The following is a 23,500-nucleotide window of genomic DNA, read 5'->3' as shown; positions in this document are numbered from 1 at the left end:
AACCAACTTTAATGGAAACACAGTGGACACAGAGGTCAAACCAACCACCCAAAACACTTCATGACGTTACATCTTATATGAATATCCTCCTTACTACATATGAACTCATACTTTACTGCGCCTTTTTGAACCCATCTGCATTGGAGGGCATCACTGAACTTCAACACTCGAGGATAAATGACGTAGCAACGCACAGAGTAATGACTTGAACACTTAGACAGATGACATTGAAAAAAGGACAATCTGGGGCTAAACCAGGTTATAGTACAGTATGGAGCGTTGGTAGAGGGAGTGTGCTCTTTTCTGTCACCAGAAGCAGAATAAAAATAGCATGAGGCTCCAACTTTTGAATTCAAGCAAAAACATTTTACTGGCGCCTTGCACGTCTGACTGCCTAGAGTGAGATTTTCAACGTTTCACCCGGGGGTCTTCAGCTCCAACTCATTGAGTGACTTCCTTTCTGACTGCAGCACTGGAAACAAAAAGGAGTAGTAAACACTGTTCAAGGCACACCGCTTTCTTGCCCTCTGCTGCCAGCATGCAGATAAGAGCATTAGAGCTGTTTTTCGTTTCCAGCCTTCAATTGCCGCTATTAGCCACTCTGCAGAAATGAAGAAGATGCAGCTGAATTTGAATCAGTTTTAATGGGAGAGTTGGATGGTGGGGTTAGCGAGCAAAGTTTCAAAATGATTCAACTGTGTCTGCCCCACTGTTGTACAATAAACAAGCAATTAAAATGGAAATAGAGGAAATAATAAGGCAAAGATTAACAGGACAAGGTCTCTGTATTTCAGTCTGCATTCTACTCTGCTGTGCTGCCACTGAAGTAGAAAGAGAGAGAAGGCCTCCTTGGAAGATGTGAAATGCCTTATCTATGGCAGACACAGTTATTGATTATAGAATTTAATTTGTGCTCCATACCTCATGTGACTTTTGAAGAGTTTCTGTCTGTGATGTCCTTGAGGTTACCGGCTGTCAAAGTTGGTTTAGGTCCTCTGTTCTGCCTTTGCAAAATCTAAAAAGTTAGAAATAATGTATCTTTAATGAGATGTGATGCATTCACTGCTGCGTCAGTGTGGTTCAATATACCTTTCTTCCCTCCCTTTTTCAGTGTTCAAGAACCCAGTATGCAAAGTGTACAGATTTCAGACAACAGACAGCAAGTGGATGCTTGTGCGGGAGCAAATGGAGGAGTGCACTTTGTCCTTTAGCATCCCCAAACAGCTGCTCTCACTGTACATTCAGGAGGACATGAGGAGGTAAGCCACTCTGAGATCCTATTGTTGATCCTGCAAACTTTCTCATCGCGTCAGATAGCTCATTTCCTGTTTGCTCAGCCAATGGAGCTCAATCATATCAGTTCAAAGTAAAACTCCAGCCAGGTGTTGCCTAATTATGTGTACAGTAGACTTGTGTGGCTTCTAGACAGCCTTTACCGACCTAGTTCACCGATGTAAATGATTGTTTAAGAGTTCCGCCTATATTTGGATAGGAGTGAAATATTCAGGTCTGCTTAACACTTCAAAAGAAGCTTTCATGCCCATGCATCCAGGAACGACAAACATTGTCTCTTTCACACACACTTGTACACACAAGCTCTCCCAATCCTGTCATGAATCGTTGAAGAAGGCACCTGGAACATCCTCCTGCCAGTGCTGAATCAGACCGAACTTTATTATAAAGACGTATCATGCAAGGAATAAATGAGTTTGAACACATATTTAAAATTGTATATGACTAATATAAATTGATATAACTGCAATTTAAGTCCAGCCCAGTTAATACTGTGTAAGAATGAGGACAGGTTAAGACAAGGACAGAGGGAGGAGATGTTTCACCAGTCTCTGAGTGTGCACCCGTAAGTAGATCAAAGAGTCCCTTCCCTCAGGCTCGACCAGTGTTTGTCAAGACAGATCATTCCTCAACTGGCCTGTTGTCCCTGGCAACCCCCTTCTCATACATAACACACAAATGCATCCATACATACACACACACACACATACACATACAGCTTCAGATAAATTCTTTATGCTCACTTCAATACAAGAAACAGCCATGGACAAATAAAGATACAAGATTTTTTTTTTTTTTTTTGATGAACTTGATAGTAGGAGGATAGTTTGATTTGTAATCAACCATGTGCACTCAAGGATCACACATAGTTCAAGGACATATTCACATACACGCAACTGCAATCACAGCCTTCACGACGCACTTACAAATAGAAACAAATGCAGAGCCATTACTGACTGAAGACAAGACAAGCTTTGTTATCAGTGTACCTGTCAAACAGATGAACTCACTGAAATCCGTTCACATTCCTAGACTCTGGTTCCCACATGTCCTCTCTCAGTATCTTTAACCCTTCTTTCTGTTTAGCTAGAAGATGATCTTCTCTGCAAACTGATAATTTAAATCACAGCTAAATTTAGAAGACAATTATAGAATATTTATTAAATGTTTTATCTGTATAATACAGCACATGAGCACACAGCAGGCTCCAAACCATGACTACCATATACAATGTTTGTTTATTAACAGGCATGTGTACCGTATCTCCAGCTTGGTCGCTTAAGCACCTCTTCTATAATCCTCTTTAAATGTTGTCTTTCTCCACGGTGCCTCTTCATTTAGCAGATTCTGTCAGCCAGCCTCACACCGGTGCTAGCTTGCTGTTTTTAATGATTCAGTTAGTGCTGCAAAGTTGTGAGTGCAGCAGCGGATGGTGGGTGGCTTAGTTTGCTTTACCACTCTATGATAAACTTGGATGTTTCTTCCTTCTGTTTGTTTGCTTTGATGTCTACAGCCATGTTTTAATCTAACACAGAGGTGGCTGATATTTCTTAGTTCCTCCAGTGAAGATGCTGTGATTCCTCGTCCGTCTGTGTGTGTGTTTGTGTAGAGATAATTAATGCATGTGTAGTAAAGTGTCAGTGTGTGTGGGTGTCGATTAAACCCCATTCATTAAGAGCTGTCTTGTTTCTCATTAATGAAAAAAAAAAAATCATGCTCCCCTTCTGCGCCTGCTAATAAACAAGTACTGTGATTGTGTGTCAAGATCATAAAGGTGACATTTTGACATCCGCCCTCACTATTTCCAATTGTTCTGTACATTCAGGATTACTTTTAAGGACTGTGCTTGTTGGATGGAGCTGTTTTTCAGAATGAGCTGCATATATTGTGCAAGAAGGATTTGCTTTTCAGTCCTCTCACGCAGGTTTTATTGACCCTACACACAAAGCCCTCTGTGATTAAATTGAACAGGCACTATAATGTACCATGAAATAAAGGTGCCCACATGACTGGTCTTTGCTCTTTGGGAAATGTATTCTGTAATCTCAGTCATCTATTCAACACATTGTTTTACTTGATTTGTTGTCTCTTGTTTCATTTTCTGCATCAGGTTTTCGTCAAAATGACACTAAACTAGCTACTACACATCTCTATATTAAATCTCAATCATTATTTTTTTTTTTTAAAAAACTCCTTAGTAATGATATCCATCTCTCCCCTGCTCCCTCTCCTCATGCTTCTCTTGTATGATACTGTTTTCTGTAAATCCATTCTGATATTTGTTTCTGTTTTTATCTACTTATCGCTTATGCTGTTGTAAGTGGGAAGTGTAGAATGCAGTTCGTGTAAAGTGTAAGCAACATTAACTATATTATTCCAATTTCATTTAGTTAGTTTTGGATAACTGTTCTCTCTTATCTTGGGAATATGTAACAAACATCAGCTCCCATACTGTCGACACTTACAGTAAATTTATTTCTTAAAACAAATGACAACAAACCTGCATATGTATTTTTTCTCACAAAGTCCAAAAAACAAACCAAGTAGGAGAAAGGAATCAACCATACTTAAAACAAAAGACAAATATTTGTATGATTCCTTCAGGTAAATTAACAACATATCCAATTAAAATGTAAAGATGTGTGTGCACCATGTATGATCAACAAACTTAACAACAATCATTCAAAAACAACAGACACTACAAGTAAAAAGGGATTATCACTACAGCATTCAATATCTTAAGAATATGTGTACAGTATCACAAGAACATGAAACTAAAATAAATATATAGCCCAATTTATATGTTCAGTAGTTTGAAAAGAATTACAGTATCCTGTACATTCATAAAACAGGTCATTTAAACTTAGTAAAATTAAATTAATCCTACTTTATTATATTATATTGATAATGCCTTTTCTCATATCTTTGTATGTGTTAACTGTTTATTGGACTACAGTTTTTTATATATTCAAATGTATGTGTGAGGTATTTAATCAAAGAACAGATTGGCATTGTGACCATTTTTACATGCATATAGTTAATCAGCCTATGCTCATTCTTATCACGTTTTCCCTCAATCACACCTTTACTCTTTCTAGACAATAGCACTCTGATTAAGGAGGTGATACTATATCTCTCTATCCGCCATCCCACTGCCTTATCACCCTCATTTGGCAAGTAGACATGTTTATCTATTATTTTATCCATTATCTATTATTTACACTGGCCCTGACACTGCCCTGACCTCCACTCCTGACACAAAATTACAGATTTCTCAGGAGACAATAGTGTGGTTTTACACTGAGATGCACAAATAGCAATGGCTGAGAGATATAGTCAGAGAATATAGATTATCGTGAATGGTTGCAATCTGTTAAAAAGCACTGTAATGATCTGGTACCATGTGACATTTGCTATATAAACCAAAAAAAAAAACAGAACATTGTCTCTTGATTGGTTAAAATGGCCCATTTATGGTATTAGGGGCCTCTTATGCGGGAAACAATATATTTGATTGAAACCAGGGAGAAATGTGGATTGGTCCCACTCAGACTTCACTAGCTGGGAAATCTACCTCAGTGCTGTCGTCTTGACACGACAAGAGCTCAGATATCATTATCTTGTTCCATTAGCATGCATCAATGAGAAAGAAGTGATTCTTTTTTATTTTAGTAATTTGTTTCTCTCTTTTTATAAGCTGATGCTAGATTTTTTTTTTCTCTCCTGTTGTTTTCGTTTCAAAATAGGAGTTTTGAGCCACTCTCATTTACAAAGATGCTAATCTCATCTCTGGGACTGTTGTACACAACACCTCCTGAATACACATGTGTATTTATCATTGTTCTCTGTTTAAACTCATTGATAATTAAGAGTGGTTTCTGGCACAAATGATATACCAAAAGTGAAAATGATGCTTCCTTTGATCAACCTGAAATCATGCATGCCCATGCTACTTCCCATGGTACTGTAGACTTCCTTTGCTTATGGTAATTTTGAATGTACTTACTTTGTGAGGAACCCTCTGCCATAAGCATACCTTACTTACAGCCACCTACAGAGCATGTTGGCAGTCACCCAGCATGTGGCACCTCTCTGCCTAGAGGTTGTTTCCAGCTGCAGGTTTTTTTAGAACTAGAAAGAGGCTAGAGATAAGGAATATGTTTCATATGTGATCTGCTATTTGTTCAGCCAGTTCTGTTGTTTTTAACCAGGCTAAAAATCTGCATCCTCTCATTTTATTTGCAGATGTTGGCTGTATATATCCTGGATTTGCCTATTGCTTACTATGCTGAAATATGTATTTACAGTAAAGAGTCAGTTCCCCCAAAATTACAATTTAAAAAAACATATTTTCTTTTACTTCTAGCGGTGTCTACACATGCAAATAATTTCAGCTTGATTTGCCCAGGTTTGGAGATATTCATCTCTGGGATTTCTGTCTCACAGCTGTAAAAAAAACTAAAAAGGAAAAAAATGTAAAATCATCATCTGCAACATCTCTTTTCAGAAACAATTCTCTCAATAATCCACAGAACCTTTTGTGAACAATTTTCATTTTAACTACTTTCTAACAAAAAAAAGTCCCCATTAAAACTGTTGACAGCATTTTTTTTCTTTAATGCGTGTAATTTGGGTCAACCAACCCTTGAAACATTGTGGGTTTGGTCATACAGTATCCATGACCTTGACTCTTATCTCATGTGATTCTGCCTCTTTTTTGTCTCTGTCTCTCTCTGGCATCATTTCTATCACTCTCTGCTGTGTATTGAAAATACTTCAAAGTAATCTAAAAATAATTTACTTACCTGGAGGAAACCAGGAAATATTCTGGAGAGGCTATCAGCTCCTAATGCTTTGTTGTAGTAGTTGAACTACAACAAAGACATAACTACTACATTATGCATTCACACAATTATGCCTGGTCTTAACAATACATCTAACCAACAAGCATTTATACATGCGGCTTTTCATTTTAAGACATACTGTATACAAAATGTATGAGGTAATCATTGAAATTGGCTCGTTATCATGAAACCAATGCTTATTTGTTATCCTGAATACTATATTGAACCTCCTTCAACCTCTAATTTCTATAATATCACTGCAATTTACTTTTCAATGGATGCTGGAGGGCTGAATTCTGAATATCTGTCCATCTGATGTTACCTTTCAGATGCAAATGATGAACCAATGAAAGAGGCTGTACTTTCTAGCAGGATATCAGCCAGCCACCCAACCCCCCCACCCCCCATACACACACACACACACACACACACACAACACAAACACATGCATGCATGCGCACACCATATTTTTTCCTAAAGATGGAGCTGAGATGATTTTGGCCTAAGGCTGCAGGCACAGCTAAATGAAAGACAGTCAACCAATCGCTCCAGTGACACCAGTAAAGACCAAATCAGTGTATTATATAAGTAATGGTAGAAGAATGGTAGAAGCAGGAGAGGAATTTGATAGGGCAGAGTGGATAAGTGGGCACCAGCTACTAGCCTGAGGTTCTGAAATGTGTTTATCTGGCTCAGCACACAGTGCTTCAGGACGTTATTGTGTGTGCATGTGTGTCTGGTACAGTATGTTCAAGCTTGAGTCTGTGGTTTACCAGGATTGTTGATTTTTGTATACCCTTTGTGGAAAATTTAGATAATTTGAAAGGACTTTGGAAAGCATGGACATAACCCAGCACTAGATGTTGGATTTCAATATCACTCAGTTTTCTCCCTTAAATGATATTGTCTTATGTCTAGCTGAAATTAAGAAACATTTCCCATTTCAGATTTGTGGAATATATTGATGATCTGTTTATTATCTATGAAATAAAGGTAAATAAAGGTCCTCATTGATCTGTGTTTATCTATAGGGTGCAGGATCTGAGAGAGTTGGGGGAGCTTTCTCCTCACTGGGACAACTTAAGAAAGGAGGTGATGACACGATACGGAGGAATCATCAGCTCCTACCAGGAGACTTTGGCTGAACTGGACAAGATTACTGGTATGACTGAACATGCTTCTAAATGTTACATTCCTACCTGTGTCCACATATGCATTCATGCACACCCATACAGAGGCGTTTTACTCAAAATCATACCAAAACAAATAGTTCCGAGATGTGTGGAGTGTCCTTGGTCCCGTAGCTTTCTTGAATGTCTTTGTTCAGATATAATCGTCCATGTTTTATGTAAATCTTTTTTTTTTGCTGTTCTCATTATGGTTTATCCTTGGATGTACAGAAAAAATCTTTTGTCCGTCCACTGGATTGAAATGCAACATTGTATATACTGTTGCACCATAAAAATGTAAAAGTGGAGTGCCTGGCTATATCTTGCAGATGGCACCACATATTTCATCAATTAACCAACTCTATTTTCAGAAGTAAAATTCAAATTTTATTTTTTATTTTTTGGTAAAAATTTGGCATTGGTAACAGAGAAATTAGTCCCTAACTGTAATGTGTCCTCCCTAAATGATGAGACACAAAGGGAGTGATTAAAGGAGTAAGAATGTAATGTCTGTAATGTGAACTATTATAATGTAAAAGATCCGGCCAGACCTGGCCAAACTCAAAACACTGCAGTGTCCCTAAACCCTGATAGGTTAAGTCTAGAAAGAGAGGACAACTTTGAGCTGAAGGACGGATTCTGGGTGATTTATGTCAATGGCAAGCTTAGTAAGAGGTTGTTTCATTTATCTGCTTGCTGTCAAAGAGTTCTCATTCTAATAATCCTACCCAGATATGACAGGATTTTAATTCTAGGTGATTTTAATATTCATGTCTGCTGCACCTCTATCAGTCTACAGTAAGTGCTGAATTTTTATCCCTGATTGATTCTTTTAATTTATTCACTCACCAACTAGGCCCAGTCATTGTCGGGGCCATACTCTTGATCATGTTTTATCGTACGGTCTTACATTATCTGACTTGACTTGGTCTGATCCTTGTATTCCTGATCACTATTGTGTATATGTTTTAATTTGGTTTTGCCTTCTTGTTTTAGCAGCTTACGTACACAGTTAGGGTCTCAAGTTTTTAACTCTACCTCTGCCAATATTTTAGTAAAGCTTTTAACACTAAACCTTGTGAGATAGAGTCCTTATTATCAGTGGATGAGCATCTAACTAATTTCAGCATCATCTGCAATTCCATTCTTGATGAAACTGCACCATTTAAAACCAGGAAAACTAAACACATGTCCCAGCAATGGATAATGAAAACATTCGTACAATAAAACGTAAATGTTATAAAGCAGAGTGTCAGTGGAAGGCGTCAAAGCTCCCTGGCCACCATGAGGACCTTAAAGCTCTGATGAAGCGCTTTAATGCTGAGGGTACAATTTCTAGACATGCCTACTTTTCCCATCTCATTGAATCTAATATTTCTAATCCCAAGGTGATTTTTAACATGGTAAATTGTGCTACTGATACTTTCCCTATCCCCTCTGTAGACACTACTCCTGAAACCTGCAATGAGTTTTTAAACTTTTTTACTCAAAAGATCTCCCTCATTTTCGGAGTATTACCTCACCCGTAGATCCCCTGTCAGTTTGTGTACCCGCTAGGCCTAATACTTGTTTTTATGTCTTCAGCCTTGTCTCTCAACCTACACTGTTGGAAACTGTCAACAAAATGAACCTTTCCTCCTGTCCTCTGGATATTCTGGACAAGTTTTTAATACAATTTTACACTGAACATTTTAAATAGTTCCCTTTCTTCTGGTACTGTGCCCCACTATTTCAAAAATGCTCTTTTTCAAGCCCTGTTAAAGAAACCCAGACTCAATTAAAATGATTTCAACAAACTTCCTTTCTTAGCCAAAGTCGTGGAGAAGATTGTTGCAAATTAACTTTTAGCCTTTATGAATGATAACTCTATGTTTGAATCTTTCCAATCAGCTTTTAAAGCTCACTGCAGTACAGAAACTGCCCTGCTTAAGGTCATGAATGACTTGCTTTTAAGCGCTGACACCAGACATCCCTCCATTTTAGTGCTCCTAGATCTCAGTGCAGCGCTTGACACAGCTGATCACACCATCCTCTTGTCCCATTTAGAGCAATGGGTGGGCATCAGTGTCACGGCTCTTGAATGGTAAAAACACTCCATCTTTCTTTAATCATATAAGGTATCAATAATTAATCTGCAGCGGCTTGCCCACCCAGCTTGTTTAGCAACGTGTGTCATCCTGTTAATTTAAGTTAATGCAGGACTGAATTAGAGTGGTGAGTTGGGCATGGGCTCCTCCATGTACTGCAGCATCTGGGCCACACAAGGGACTTGTCAGGAACCATAATGACCAACGCCACATTATCCATTCCCCTCGTCCTCAACCTCCTCCCTCAGAGCCCAGGCAGACATCACACAGGCTTAGCTAACATCATCTCTCATCAGCTGAGGGAAGCAAAAAGCAACAGAGACAAATATCTCATTATGGAGATGAGAGTAAATCAGAGTAAAATTAATCACAGTCATAATGGTCATACGTCCATAGCAAGTTAAAATGTGCATGGGAACAGATTATGCAGAGGGGAGGAAACAAATCCGGAGCGATTGGTCAATTTATGATCTTTTTAATGTCTGTTCTGTTATTTCTGATTTTCAATAGTGTCATTAATAATCATTAGTAATAATTTAGTGGGTTTAGTTGTGAACAGAGACAGATAATGTCTTACAAATACGTAACATCTATTGTTTTTCACTTTAAAGTGAGTCTGTGTCTTGGTGGACATGTGCATGTATAAGGACAATGCCTACTGTATATACAGTATGTTATGTACTATGCATAGTCTGTTTGTATGTAGTATGTGTTTTCATCCTGCTTTTGAGTAATCATTAGTAATCATCAATAATCATTAGCAACCATTAGTAACAGGAAGGACTTTATGTGTTGGTATTGCTAGGTCTTCTACCTCTAGGATGCATTGTGGGGTTCCTCAGGGTTCGGTGCTTGGCCCAATTCTCTTCACCATTTACATGCTGCCTTTGGGGCATCTCATAAGATCTCACAACATCAGTTTCCATTTTTACACAGACGATACCCAGGGTTGGCTCAGCTGTGACCCCAATAACTTCAATGAAATTTCTTCACTTATAAACTGTCTTGAGGACATTCATAAATGGATGGTTCATAATTTCCTTCAACTCAACTCAAAAAAGACTGAGATACTTCTAGTTGGCACTGACTCCTCTGTCAATCAAATTACAAACATACTAGGCTCATACTCTTGTCTTACTACTCTGCAGTGTAGAAACCTTGGTGTGTTATTTGACAGCAACCTCACTTTGAACAGCCATATCAAATCCGTCATACAGTCGTGTTTTTTTCGACTTAAGAAAAGCTCTAACGTTAAGCCATTTCTGTCTGCCAAAAGCAGTCATTCATGCTTTTATTTCATCATGGCTAGATTATTGCAAAGCCCTTTTCTCCATCTGCAGCAAAAAGTCTCTCTCCTCCCTACAATTAATCCAAAATGCAGCCGTCAGGATTTTAACAGGTATCAAAAAACAAGAGCACATTACACATTATTCTTTCATCTTTGCACTGGCTGCCTGTTAGTATTAGAGTTGATTTTAAAATTTTACTTATTACTTTTAAAGCCCAGAATGGTTTGGCCCCAAGCTATATTTCTGACCTTTTAACTCCCCATATGCCGTCACAGGACCTGAGGTCCTCAACTCCTGCTCTCCTGGTGGTTCCTAAATCCAGACTAAAAAACACAGGTGACAGAGCGTTTTCCATCAGGGCCCCCAGACTTTGTAACAACCTTCCAGAGGAGATTAGGATTGTAAAGTCTATCTCTTCATTTAAGTCTCTTCTTAAAACATACGTTCATAATCCAGCATACCTATCTTATCTTTTCTTCTTTTCTTTTTTAAGTTTTTTTTATGTTTTATTACAGTGTTTATGTTTTCATGCTTTATTTTATTTACTTCACTATTGATGGTGCTATTGTTGTTATTGTTTTTATGATTAACTTTGATTTAATTTTCATGATTCCTCTTTGTTGTTTTTTCACTGTAAAGCACCTTGTAAACCTTGTTTTGGAAAGGTGCTATACAAATAAAGTTTATTATTATTATAGCAACACAGGTTTCATCAGAGGCAGATGAAAATTGTGTGCCCATGAGCTCTTTTGTGTTTTGTTAGAATAAACATTGTGCAGTGCACCTAAAAACTCATACAAATCTCTATGTGCAAACAAAAACATGAGTCTTGCATCTCATTTACAAATATTTAGTGTTCTACTTAGTATGCAAATGTTTTTGCACACTTTTTGCAAATGTTTTACATAATGAAATTAATCTACGCAGTTAGCTCTAATGTGAACACAGAAAGTAATTGGGCTGTTTTTCATTTGCCAATGACATTCAGCAAGGAAAATTTGGACATGTGATTATGCCACAGAATGCCAGTGATGATGAGGTGTTTAAAATATATTTAGAATTATGTAAATGTATTTGCTGTGTTTAGTTTCATTACTCAAAAGCAGGATAAAACACTACTACATATAAACAGACTATGCACAGTATATACTATACTCTATATACAGCAGGTATTGTTCTTATACATGCACAAGTCCACCAAGACACAGACGCACATTATAGTGAAAAATAATAGATGTTATTGGGATTTGTAAGACTTTGGTATTTGCCTCTGTCCTCAACTAAACTCACTAATGTTACTAATGAAAATCAGAAATAACGGAACAGACATTATAAAGATGATAAACTGACCAATCACTCCGGATTTGTTTCTTCCTCTCTGCATAATCTGTTCCCATGCATATTTTAACTCACTATGGACGTATGACCATTATGGCTAGTGATTAATTTTACTCCGATTTACTCTTATCTCCATAATGAGATATTTGTCTCTGTTGCGTTTTGCTTCCCCCATGTTAGCAGATGATGTTAGCTAAGCCTGTGTGATGTCTGTCTGGGCTCTGAGGGAGGAGGTTGAGAACGAGGGGAATGGATAATGTGGCGTTGGTCATTATGGTTCCTGACAAGTCCCTTGTGTGGCCCAGATGCTGCAGTACATGGAGGAGCCCATGCTCAACTCGCCACTCTAATTCAGTCCTGCATTAACTTAAATTAACAGGATGACACACATTGCTAAACAAGTTGGGTGGGCAAGCCGCTGCAGATTAATTATTGATACCTTATATGATTAAAAAAAGATGGAGCGTAGAGACAAAAAGAGAGAGTGAGGAGGAGGTTTGAGAGTGAAACAGTAGCTGAGCAGAGACAGAGGTTACAATGAGTAGATAATGACTAAGATTAAACAAATGGTGAAAAATAAGTGTACTGAGTGTCTTCAGTCAGAAGAGAAGATAAAAAAAATTAGCAGGTGTAATTGTTCTTAACTTTTATGTAAAAACAAATTAATACTTTGAGGGAATCTGTCAGTATTTTGTAAGAACTAAATATAGTTGGGATGTCTTCACATCATTATAATTTATATATTTTATGTAGATCCGTAGGTCTTTAAATCACAAAAGAAAATTCATGGATAAAATATTCCCCCACTGTGGAGTTACAATTTTCTGCAATTTTATGCCTCCTCACCAGTGACAACCGTGGCTGGAGGTATTATGTTTTCGATTTGTCCATCCCATTCTCTTGTGAATGCGACATCTCAGGAACACCTTGAGGGGATTTCCTCAAATTTGGCACATACATCCACTTGGACTCAAGGATGAAATGATTAGATTTTGGTGGTCAAAGGTCAAGGTCACTGTGACCTCACAAAACGTGAGGTCACAAATGATGAAGTGATGATATTGTATATCCAAAAGGTCAATGGTCAACTTCACTGTGACATCATAATATTCTGCAAAAACACCTTTCTTTCTATTTCTAGCTAATTATTTTTTGAAAATAGCCATGATTCGCTGGTTTGCACATGTCTCTGAGGATTGCTGCCCTTAAATAGGATTATTTGCGCATTTATATTAATTAGAGGCTGACTCTAATGCTCGTATAATTTAAGGTCAATCCCGAGTCAGGAGGATTTTCATGTGCAAAAGAAGAATCAGTGGTCTGTGTACATTTCGTGGGTCAGATGTAGGATTTTCTTAATTTTTCTCTTATTTCATTTATTTGTAAGAAAGAAAATAAAAACAATAAGTTGTAGAAAAACTTAAATTAGAAGAGGAGAAGGAGAAGCAGAGAGGCAGAGTTGCCATGTTCAGGTTCAGCACCCTTCTGAACCCATTTTATCCATTTTTAATGATGAGCTGACCTCAGTGAACACTTCAGATGCTCTAATAACTTTATTCCTTTCATAAATTAATCATCCCTTCTCATTGTTTACCAGCTGGCGAATTAAAGGCACAGACGTTCTCCTGTTAGTGGGGTGTTTATTGGACTTCCTATACTTCTGGCACTTCTCTGCACAAATTCAGTTATCCTTAAACTCCATTTATGTGATAACTACAGTTCAATCAGAAGAGACATAATGAATGAAGTAAAGATAATTGTTTATTTTAACAGATGATGTAGTGGTAATTAAGTCATGGTCAAGAAAGTCTTTGGCGCTTCGACTCTACAGGGAGATTTTTAATCGAGGGGCATCAGCCCTGAGCAGCAGCATAATAAATCCCCCTGTGGAGTCCAGACACAGGAAGTGACGGTGGCTGATGACTTCTGCTGAGACTGATAAGGCTGATGAGGCTGATGAAGTGACGAAACTGATGAATCTGCAAATACTAGGCGGTGATGGGGAGATGGAGGGGTGCACAACACAGCAGCATGAATGCGCATAAGGCAAAGAGAGAAACATACTTAAAAGGACAGCAGCAAGATGATAGGCCAACAATGGAGGTGTGTCATTATGCTGTTGGATAGATGTGAACAGCTGATAGCTCAATTGACAGCCCCAGACAATGACAGTGAGGGAAATTATGAGTGAGCATGCGTCAGAGATGTGAATGACAGGATAAAATGAGAAATATAACTACAGGCCTATGCATGCAAAAGATAGTCTTCCTGACTGAACTTTCGCTAAAGCTCCAACTTAAGGCCCAGAGCTACGTATTGTAGATTAAGGCAGTGTCATGTATCTGTGTTGCTGGCAGTAAAGTTAGTTATTGTACAGACAGCAAGATATGATAACTCATATCTTACTTTCTCTCTGTAATATCTATATTAGAACAGTAATCTCTGCAGTGTGTTGCCCCCCAGGTAAAGACGTTCAGCTATGGTGTTCAGAGACATTCTACTGCTAGTTTGCAGGTTACTACCATTAAAAGTAGTAATAATGAAGAAAAACCCTTAAAAATAATGAATTAGAAAAAGTTTTTAAAAATGCATTGTCAGATATGATTCACTTCTCCAGTTCACACTTCTGTGATTCCACTGCTCACGCAGCATGTCTCCAATCCTCCACTATATCTAGTACATATCTAACTGTGGATTGATTAAAAAAGCCTGCTGTGCTCTCAGCGCCACAGGGCCATGAAGATGAAACCATTTACATGCTTAAACAGACCTACACTGATCTGACAGACCTCACTTACAAGCCACTGTGTTTCCAGTGCTGGTTGCTGTAGTTTGTAATCTTGTTTTTTTTTTTCTCCTCAGCTTGTCCTCAGGCACCCAGACAGGAGTGTCTAAAAGCATAGGAAATTGGTTGGTCGCCTTCTGAAGGAATCAAAAGAGTAAAGAGAAAAGTGGCTGAGAGCAAAGAAATGACAGGAAAGATTAAAAGAAGAGATAGTGGCCAGATGTTAGTCAGTGCTGGCATCTAGCCCTTCTGTCACATAGCCAGCCCACCTGGGCAAACAGATGGGGATTTGATATGACTAATTCATCTAACCTACAACGGTCACCAGCTCGATTAGCCTGGTCCCCAGAGCTGTAGAGCCGCCAGTGAGAGCCTGCTGAGCAGGGATGACAGCTTAGCCATTGACTTGAATGTTAACCTTTGGAAAAAATCTCCTTCTAGCACAGATATGTGATGAGCTATCAGTTTAATTGTAACAGAGTGAATAAAATTGTACATACAGTATTTGGGGTCAATGATTTTCAAGCAAATAATCACATCCCTAGTCCTACAATGTGTGCATGTCTTGGCCTTAAGAGTGAACCAGCTGAAATTTCGTGGACATCAGATGTGCTAAGAGCAGAGAGGCATCCTTGGTATTATGAATTGAATGTCTAAATGTTTCTCTGGCACTTAATAATGTTACTTTTCTCGACTACACATTTCTACATGTGGAGCTTAAGCGCTGGTTTCACTATATTTAGCACACAGATTGTACAGTCAGTGGTTAGAAATGACATCTGTTTATATTCGCACTTTGATAGTGGCAGCAAATCTGTTACCACCTTTAGTAAGAAGACATAATTGATTTTCAGTGCTTGAAAACAATAAGCCACATCGCTGTCAGTTCCAGCTGAGTCGTAAGTGTTTCTGAGGAAACACATTTCAGCTTGAGTGGGTTAGCGATTCCAGGATTATATACAGTAATGGTGGTGCAGTGGATTTGTTTTCATGTTTGGCCAACCTGCAAAATGATGTTAAAAATCTGTGGCAGGTAAAAGGTTTTCTTATCTACATTTTGTGTGAACATAGATCTTCTGTCATACTGAGGCTCTGATTGGTGCATACAGGTCTGTTGCCTTGAGCGTAATTAATGAACCGGATGGACTTAAGTTCTTCTCAGCACAAAGCAGAGTTATGGCACATGTCAGACAGAAGAGCTGGAAAATATGAATACTTAAAGGTCTACTGTACTTTGTCTTTTTTTGTCATTATGCTGCAGTGAACATACAATATGAGCTACAGTACAAAAACCCCACTCTGCTACACCTATCCAAACAATACTGTACCACCTCTCACACACAGGTCATGAGAGTTTTTTCGTTGTCCTGGTAGGTCTTTCCTGGGGAAAAAAAACTCACTTCCTCTGGTTCAAAGGAATTTGATGATGTGTTTCCCACATCAGCAAAAGCAGGTTGTCTGGAAAAAAAAACAAAAACAAAACTGGGTGGATATCATGATAGGCCCCAGTCTTTGTTAGCAGACAGAAGACTTAAGACCATTGTCGACAGATATTTAAACTTTATCAACAGACAATTCAAGGAAAAGATGTCACGGCACTGAAATGTTGCGTCAGTGTCAAGTAATTGCTGTGATCAAAACGCTGCCAAATATCACATTTTATCAAAAACTATATATTGTCAAAACCTACAAATCTTGTTGATTACTACTGTGATGTTCTAACAACAAAAAAAGCATTGAAATTTAACATCAACAAAGCACCACAGAATCTAAAAGTCTAAGCAGTGCTTTACCAGCAAGTCAAACATCTTTGATAGGCCTAATACGACAGTTAGTTATGAAAATACTTCTTTTATAATGACAATGAACAGATGCGACTCCTCTAGCAGACTTATTTGCATAGCAACACACTTCTATGAAACTCATTTATAATAGTTATTACATTGCAATTCAGTTTTATGAATTACATCAGTATGTTCTACACCTACCACCATCACTCTCCTCTGTGACCAAATAACTTGTGACATCTGAGCTGAAAAAAATGTACTGAACTTTGACTAGAATAATTTTTACTTGTTTTATAACTTGAGCTTCATGCATTAGAAAGGAAATTCAAATTCTTGTGTCTTAAAAGAGAATTTAATTAAAAGTTTTAATGCCAAACTTGGTTATGAAAGTTTGGTGATATGAGAGTTTTTGTTTGTCTTTTTGGTCTTCTGTACCTGTTCCCAGTACCTTCATTTTAAGTGAATTACCTCTTCTGGCACACACACACACTTCGATATTGCTTCTATTGCTTGATTGTTATTGAAAGCTTAGCCTCATCTCAAAGAGGCTCATTCACCCTATTTACATATTTTAGATTTGAGCAGCCAACATGGAGTGTCAGATTGTGATTTTGAGTTTAACTGTAATCCACAAAGTATCGTTTAGCAGAAATTTTTATTGTTTTGTTTTTTTTTGTCATTTATATACATATACATCTGTATATATAGGGGGGCATTTGCGGATTGGTCATGGGTAGCCAACATGGTGTCCATGAGCGCCAATGAGTCGCCCGTTGGGAAGCTCTAAAAATAGCATGAGTCAGCAGTAGAGCTTGGACTAAAGATTGCCTAAATTCTTTTTTTTCAATAACACTTGCATTGATGTAGAAAACAACTACTTCATCATTCCTTATAACATTCTAAAAGCATCAATTTACTATGTATGTATAATTTATAACTTTGACCCACTTCGACCCCGTCTTTGACCCTGTCTGGGTTAAAAGCGACCACCACAGAATCTGTCTAAGTCACAACAGTGAAAGAAGAAAGTGTAAGTCTCATTTGCAGAGCAATTGTGGCAATGACAAAGCGGCACAATTTAGAAAGGCACTTCAGTACATGCCACAAGACCTTCAATGCTAGCTACCCCCCAGGCAGCACATTACAGGTAGAAAAAAACCTGTGACTTGAAGGCTGCTTTGGGCAAACAGCAATTTTTTTTCACTAGGCCAGTGAAAGAATCCCAAGCAGCGATGGAAGATTTGTTTAGAGCTGCACATTTTTTGACAAAGAACAAGAAACCTTTTTCAGATGGCAATGTACTGAAAGGAGCAATGAAGGTAATCCCAAACACCTTTTTCAAAGACGAAAAGAATGGGCCCAAAATCATCTCCGCTCTCTCTGACATCCAATTGGGGGCAAGTACGATCACCAGTCAACTATATATGTGTGTATAATGTATGTGTCAGCTATGCCTAAGAACTTGACAGAGCAGCTGGACCGAAATGTGAGCATCCAGTGTGATGAGACAATAGACACCAGCAGTACGTCACAGCTGGTCGTGTTTGTATGAATGGTGTTCTATGATTTCTTCACAAAAGAGGAACTCCTGACACTTCTGCCCCTGAAAAAAGCAAGGGGGTTGATATCTACGATGCATTGAAGGGGTATTTCGAGGAGGAAAAGCTGGTGTGTGTGACAACAGATGGTGCCCCCGCATTGACCGGCCGTCAGACAGGCTTCGTCTCACAATGCAAAAGTGACCCAGATTTCCCCAAATTTCTACATTAACACTGCATCATTCACCAGCGGGCAATATGTGCAGAAGTGATGGGCTTTGATCACGTAATAACTCCGGTCGTGAAAATCATACACAGCATCCGCTCCAAAGCTTAACAACACAGGTCATTCAAGGTTCTGTTGGAGAAGGTGTCAGTTGAATATGTTAAACCTGTTACTACACACTGACATCCGATGGCTCAGCAGGGGGAGGGTTTTGCAGCTTTTTTTTAAAGTTTTGGGTGAAATCAAAGAGTTCAGGACGCCTCATTGCTTCAGGACACTGGACATTGCATTTCTAACAGACATTACTGGGAAACTGAACCATTTGAACTGTGAGCTGCAAGGCAAAGTTAAGACTGTCTCTGACATGATCAATGCTGTAAACACATTTAAAGATGGACATTTTCTCATAGCATTTACAGGGAAAGAAACTGCTGCACTTTCCCTCTGTGCAGTCCATGCTGAATGACAATGCTTCTGAATCTGGGGCCTTGGACAGGGCTGCAGAAAAGTACTCTCAACTCATAAATAGATTTGGGCAAGAGTTTGACAGGTTCTGGGACTTTGATAAGCTGGAGTCAGGTGTGTCATTCATTTCAAATCCTTTCATGGAAGTGGACATGAGATGCATTGCTGAGCAACTAAGTGCAGCATTCAACTTGGATGCTGGTGAGGTAGAGATGGAAATTCTCACGTTGCAAAGCGACATTCACCTCAAAGCCCATCAGGGCTCATCAAACTTTTGGTGCCTTGTGGACCCAGAAAAGTACAAATATTGTATGCACAGCAGCTATGAAAGTTGCCTGTCTTTTTCATTCAACCTATTTGTGTGAATCAGCCTTTTCTGATGTGAACTTCATTAAGAACAAACACAGAACACGCCTTGCTGATGCAAATCTAGAAGATTCAATCAGTTGCAGTGTCAAGTTATACCCCTGATTGCAGTGGACTTGTGATCAGTATGCAATGCCAAGCTTCCCACTAAAAGACCTTTACAGACCCATCAGGTGTTTACAGGTGTTTTCTTTTTAAACATCAAAAAAGGAGTTTAGGAACTTTAAACTCCAAATTATTGTACAGAAATATGACAAATTTGATATTGTATGTCTTTCAAATGTTGAGATTAACAGACAAATCAATAAACTTGCATGGTTGTTTTCCTATGATCACTTGGTAAAACATTATTAATAATGCTTTTGAGTAATCATTAACAGTAATCAGTGAACATAGACAAACAGTCTTCTAATATATGTAGTCTATTAAATGCATAATATTCAGTATCTAAAGATAAACCAAGGAAATTCATAGTATTTGGGAAGATTATATCAAACAAGTAGCCCTCCATATTACTCTCTACTCTTCAGGTAGCTCTCAGTCTCAAAAAGGTTTGTGACCCCTGGTATTGATCATATTAATCCAGTTGATAAATCCCAACCCAAAACCAAAAGCTTCCAAGACATGTATTAAAAAACCCCACTCTACCCTATCAAATGCTTTCTCCGCGTCAAGGGAGAAGGCTGCTACTGGGGTGCTTTCTTGACAGCTCATCCATATAAGATGGAGCAACCGTCTGAGGTTGTCTGAGGATGACCTCCCCTTCACAAACCCTACCTGGTCTTCATGAATAATATTTGGTAAAATATTCTCAAGCCTTATTGCCAGGACTTCAGTAAGCACTTTACAATCCACACTGACTAAACTGACAGGCTGAAAACTACCTGGATCGAATGGATCCTCATACTTTTTGAAGATCAATGATATTAGAGACTCATTAAATGTGTTTGGAAGCTGCCCTTGTGAAATTGACTCTGAATAAACTAAGTTAAAATACGTGCCCACGTATCAATGTGTTTTTTAGAATACTCCGCTGGGAAGCCATGTAATCCTGGAGATTTTCAGGGTTTCATGTATTGAATCGCTGCTCTAACTTCTGATTCCAAAATGGGGGCATCCAACTCCTCCACTTGATCTGAAGACATCTTAGTAATATTGATTTTAGAAAAAAATGCATTCAGCTTGTCTGGGTCTAAGCCTGTCTCTGAAGTATAGAGTTTTGAATAAAAGTTTTGAAACACCTGATTGATATCCATTATATTAGTGACTACCTCTCCCTTTTCATTTTTAATACCAGGAATTACATAGCAGGCCTCTTTTTGTTTGAGCTGTCCTGCCAATAGTATGTCTAATTTTTTTCCTCCCATTTTCATAGAAATTGGTTTTCAATCCATACAGAGCATATTCAGTATTGTTATAAATCTCATTTAAATCAAATGTCAAAGCACTCACTTATTTAAGTAATGGGTCACTATAACGATTTGCCAGTTGCTTTTCTTTTTCCTTTAGCTGAGATTCCAATTTTCTCAACTTCTCAGTGCTTTCTCTTTTTACTAGAGTATGCTATAATAGTACCCCTTATAAATGCTTTAGATGCCTCCCAGACTGTACCAATCATTTCAAAAAATCTCTTAAGGTCCTGAGACAATAATTGGTTAAATATTGAGTCTTGAAATAGAGATTAATTCAGTCTCCATGTATTTCTTTTGATAGTCTGTTTTTGCTGGTAGACAAAGTTCCACTGTTGCATGATCTATGAGAGGAATAACACCAATTTTGCATTTGTCATTAGATTCAATCATACTTTTAGATATTAAAAAATAATCTATTCTTGAGTGGGATTTATGCTTATGAGAGTAAAAAGTGTACTCCTTTTCTCTAGGGTTAATTAATCTCCAAATGTCCACTAAACCTAGATCTTTCATGAGTAGATATATTGCCAGTCTATCCTTAGGTATACTGTTATTATAGGTTGCTCAATCTAGGACACTATCCTGAATTTGGTTAAAGTCTCCACCCATCACTGTATGTCCATCAATAATGCCCCCTTGTAATTTATTCACTTTATGAAAAAATTAGCATCCTCTGTATTGGGAGCATATAGATTACATATATTTAACTTGATTATGACCTCCACACAGATGAGTTTCCCTGCCTCATCTTTGTTATTTTAATAATACAAAATTCAATTTCTTATGAACAAAAATTGCCACCCCATGCTTCTTACTGTTGAATGAGCTATAGAATACCTGCCCAACCCAATCTCTTTTAAGTTTAACCACCTCTGAGTCAACCAGGTGAGTTTCTTGGATAAATGCCAAATCGGTCTTTGAGAGTTTAGATAACTTAAACATTTCCTCCTCTTTAACCGGGTCCTTTACACTATTAATATTCAAAGAAAGTATCCTTACATACTTAGCCATAAACAATATTTTGTGTTTTACATAAAGGAGCTTTAAACAGTGGAAGACAAATAGATCTAACCTAATTATGAATACGTTTCTGTGCTGTCCAACTTAAACACAATTCTCTTCCCTGTGCAATAAGCTGTTGCACACATTCTCATAATTACAATAAAATAAACCAACTCTGAAACAATAACAATAAAGTGGCCTTTTGGAGAGTTGCTTGAAGCTCTGTCAGTACATTTGTAGCGATAGCTGGTGCGCCACTAGCCGTATTAGCATAGCGAATGCCTTGTTTAGCAAATCTTGGTTTGGAGCTCGACGTTGCCATCTCCTTGGTTTTATCACACAATTTTAAATGTGGGTTAAGTTACCTGCACAATGCTTCTTCACCTTTTCACTCAGTGTTATTCTTAATTGTAGTGGAGATTTCTATCGAATTAGGACCAAATTGAGTGATTTTTCGGGAGAGTAGTTCTGAGCAACCGTCTTGGTCAGCGGTCCCACGTGACTCTAATTGGACATTTTGAACAAAGTGGAGGCTGCAAAGGGCATGAAATCATTTGTTTAAAGGATAACACTGCACATCAGTGGATATTATAAGCAGTAGATTGTAATGATCTACATTTGAGATGCATGTTGTTCTTTTATTGATACCTCTGTGTTTGATATACAGTATGTAGATAGTTAAATAATGTTGTATGGTCACTTAAAAGTAGAATGGCTTGTTTAACATGGTTGTAAACATAACACTTCAACAAAAAATGATTTGTAACTTACTGTTTTAAATATTGCTTGTGTAATGTGTGACATTTTATGTTACAATTAAGCTTTCTTTGGGAAAATGGTTGGGGAGTGAGGGTTTTACTGCTTTGAAATTTAGGTTGAAAAGTACTTTGTTTTGGAATATTCTAAAGGCATACTTATTAACCGACCATTCACTGGAGAAGAATGAAAATAATAATCCAGTTTCATACCTTCTTTGCCACCATTTTAATTGGAATACTGTGGCAATCAAGTTGTGAAAAACTCCACACATGTACAATTTGTAATTAAATGTGCACCGGAGCTACTTCTACAACCTCTAACTTAAATGGACTTTAAATCGGAGCTATGTATTCCCTTTTGCCAGTCAGTTGTTCATTAGATGGGTGTCAAGTCATTTAGTAGCACAAGGGTTTTCTTTTCATTGGAAAATCAAAGAGAACATTTGAACATCAATCCAATTCATTACCTAACATTTGCTAATCTCTTTGTCTGTCATTACCTCACTAAATAAACACATAAGCACATAAACAAAGTAATAAAGAGAAAAGCAATATAAAGAAGGCATGTTGAAGAGATCACAGTGTAGTTATAGCAGATGGTAAGAGTTTTTTTCTAAAACAAGAGGCTATCATAGGAATGTACTTGTCTTGAAAATCTCCACCAACACAGTTATGTTTTATGACAATATGACATATACCTGTGTTTCTGTTTCTTCAGGTCGTTCATTCAAGCCAAGCTGCTGCAAAGCCCAGAAATCTCTGGAGTTCATCCCAATAAACCTGCACACCCAGAGGATGAGGGTGACGTGCCCCAGAAAAACAGGTATTACGCTACAATCTAAGACTTATTATTACACTTGAAAGTGTTTCCAGACCTACTCAAAAACAAGTTTGTTAAGTAGAGAAAAGCGCTATTTGACCTGAATCATTGGTCCACTTGTAATGTACAGTGCAACTTCTGAATAAAACGAGCAGGCACTGTGGGAAGGCAGTTTCATTTGATTTATATAAGCTGAAGCTGCTGTGGTTTTCACCTGCTGTTGTCTTTCTATGCCTCACTCCTCCATCTGTCAGAGATGCTCAGAGGGCTCAGACAGTGTAGTTCTAGGTCATCACCAAAGCTGAAAGGTGAGAATTAACT

General features: G+C 38.0%; 1 protein-coding gene across 6 annotated transcripts in view; it reads left to right on the top strand.

Annotated features, from left to right (window-relative positions):
- Nucleotides 1-23,500, top strand: part of inpp4b (inositol polyphosphate-4-phosphatase type II B) — a 151,670-nt gene that overhangs the window by 81,438 nt on the left and 46,732 nt on the right. For all 6 annotated transcript variants that reach the window (XM_044347177.1, XM_044347180.1, XM_044347178.1 and 3 more), the window contains 3 exons: nucleotides 1,112-1,259; nucleotides 7,169-7,299; nucleotides 23,078-23,182. In XM_044347177.1, coding sequence (XP_044203112.1) covers nucleotides 1,112-1,259; nucleotides 7,169-7,299; nucleotides 23,078-23,182 — 384 coding nt within the window. The remainder of the gene's footprint in view (nucleotides 1-1,111; nucleotides 1,260-7,168; nucleotides 7,300-23,077; nucleotides 23,183-23,500) is intronic.

The sequence above is a fragment of the Thunnus albacares genome, chromosome 3 (assembly GCF_914725855.1).
Source record: "Thunnus albacares chromosome 3, fThuAlb1.1, whole genome shotgun sequence".
NCBI lineage: Eukaryota > Metazoa > Chordata > Actinopteri > Scombriformes > Scombridae > Thunnus > Thunnus albacares.
Note: the sequence above shows the minus strand (reverse complement) of the source record. Positions and strands in the feature narration are given on the sequence as shown.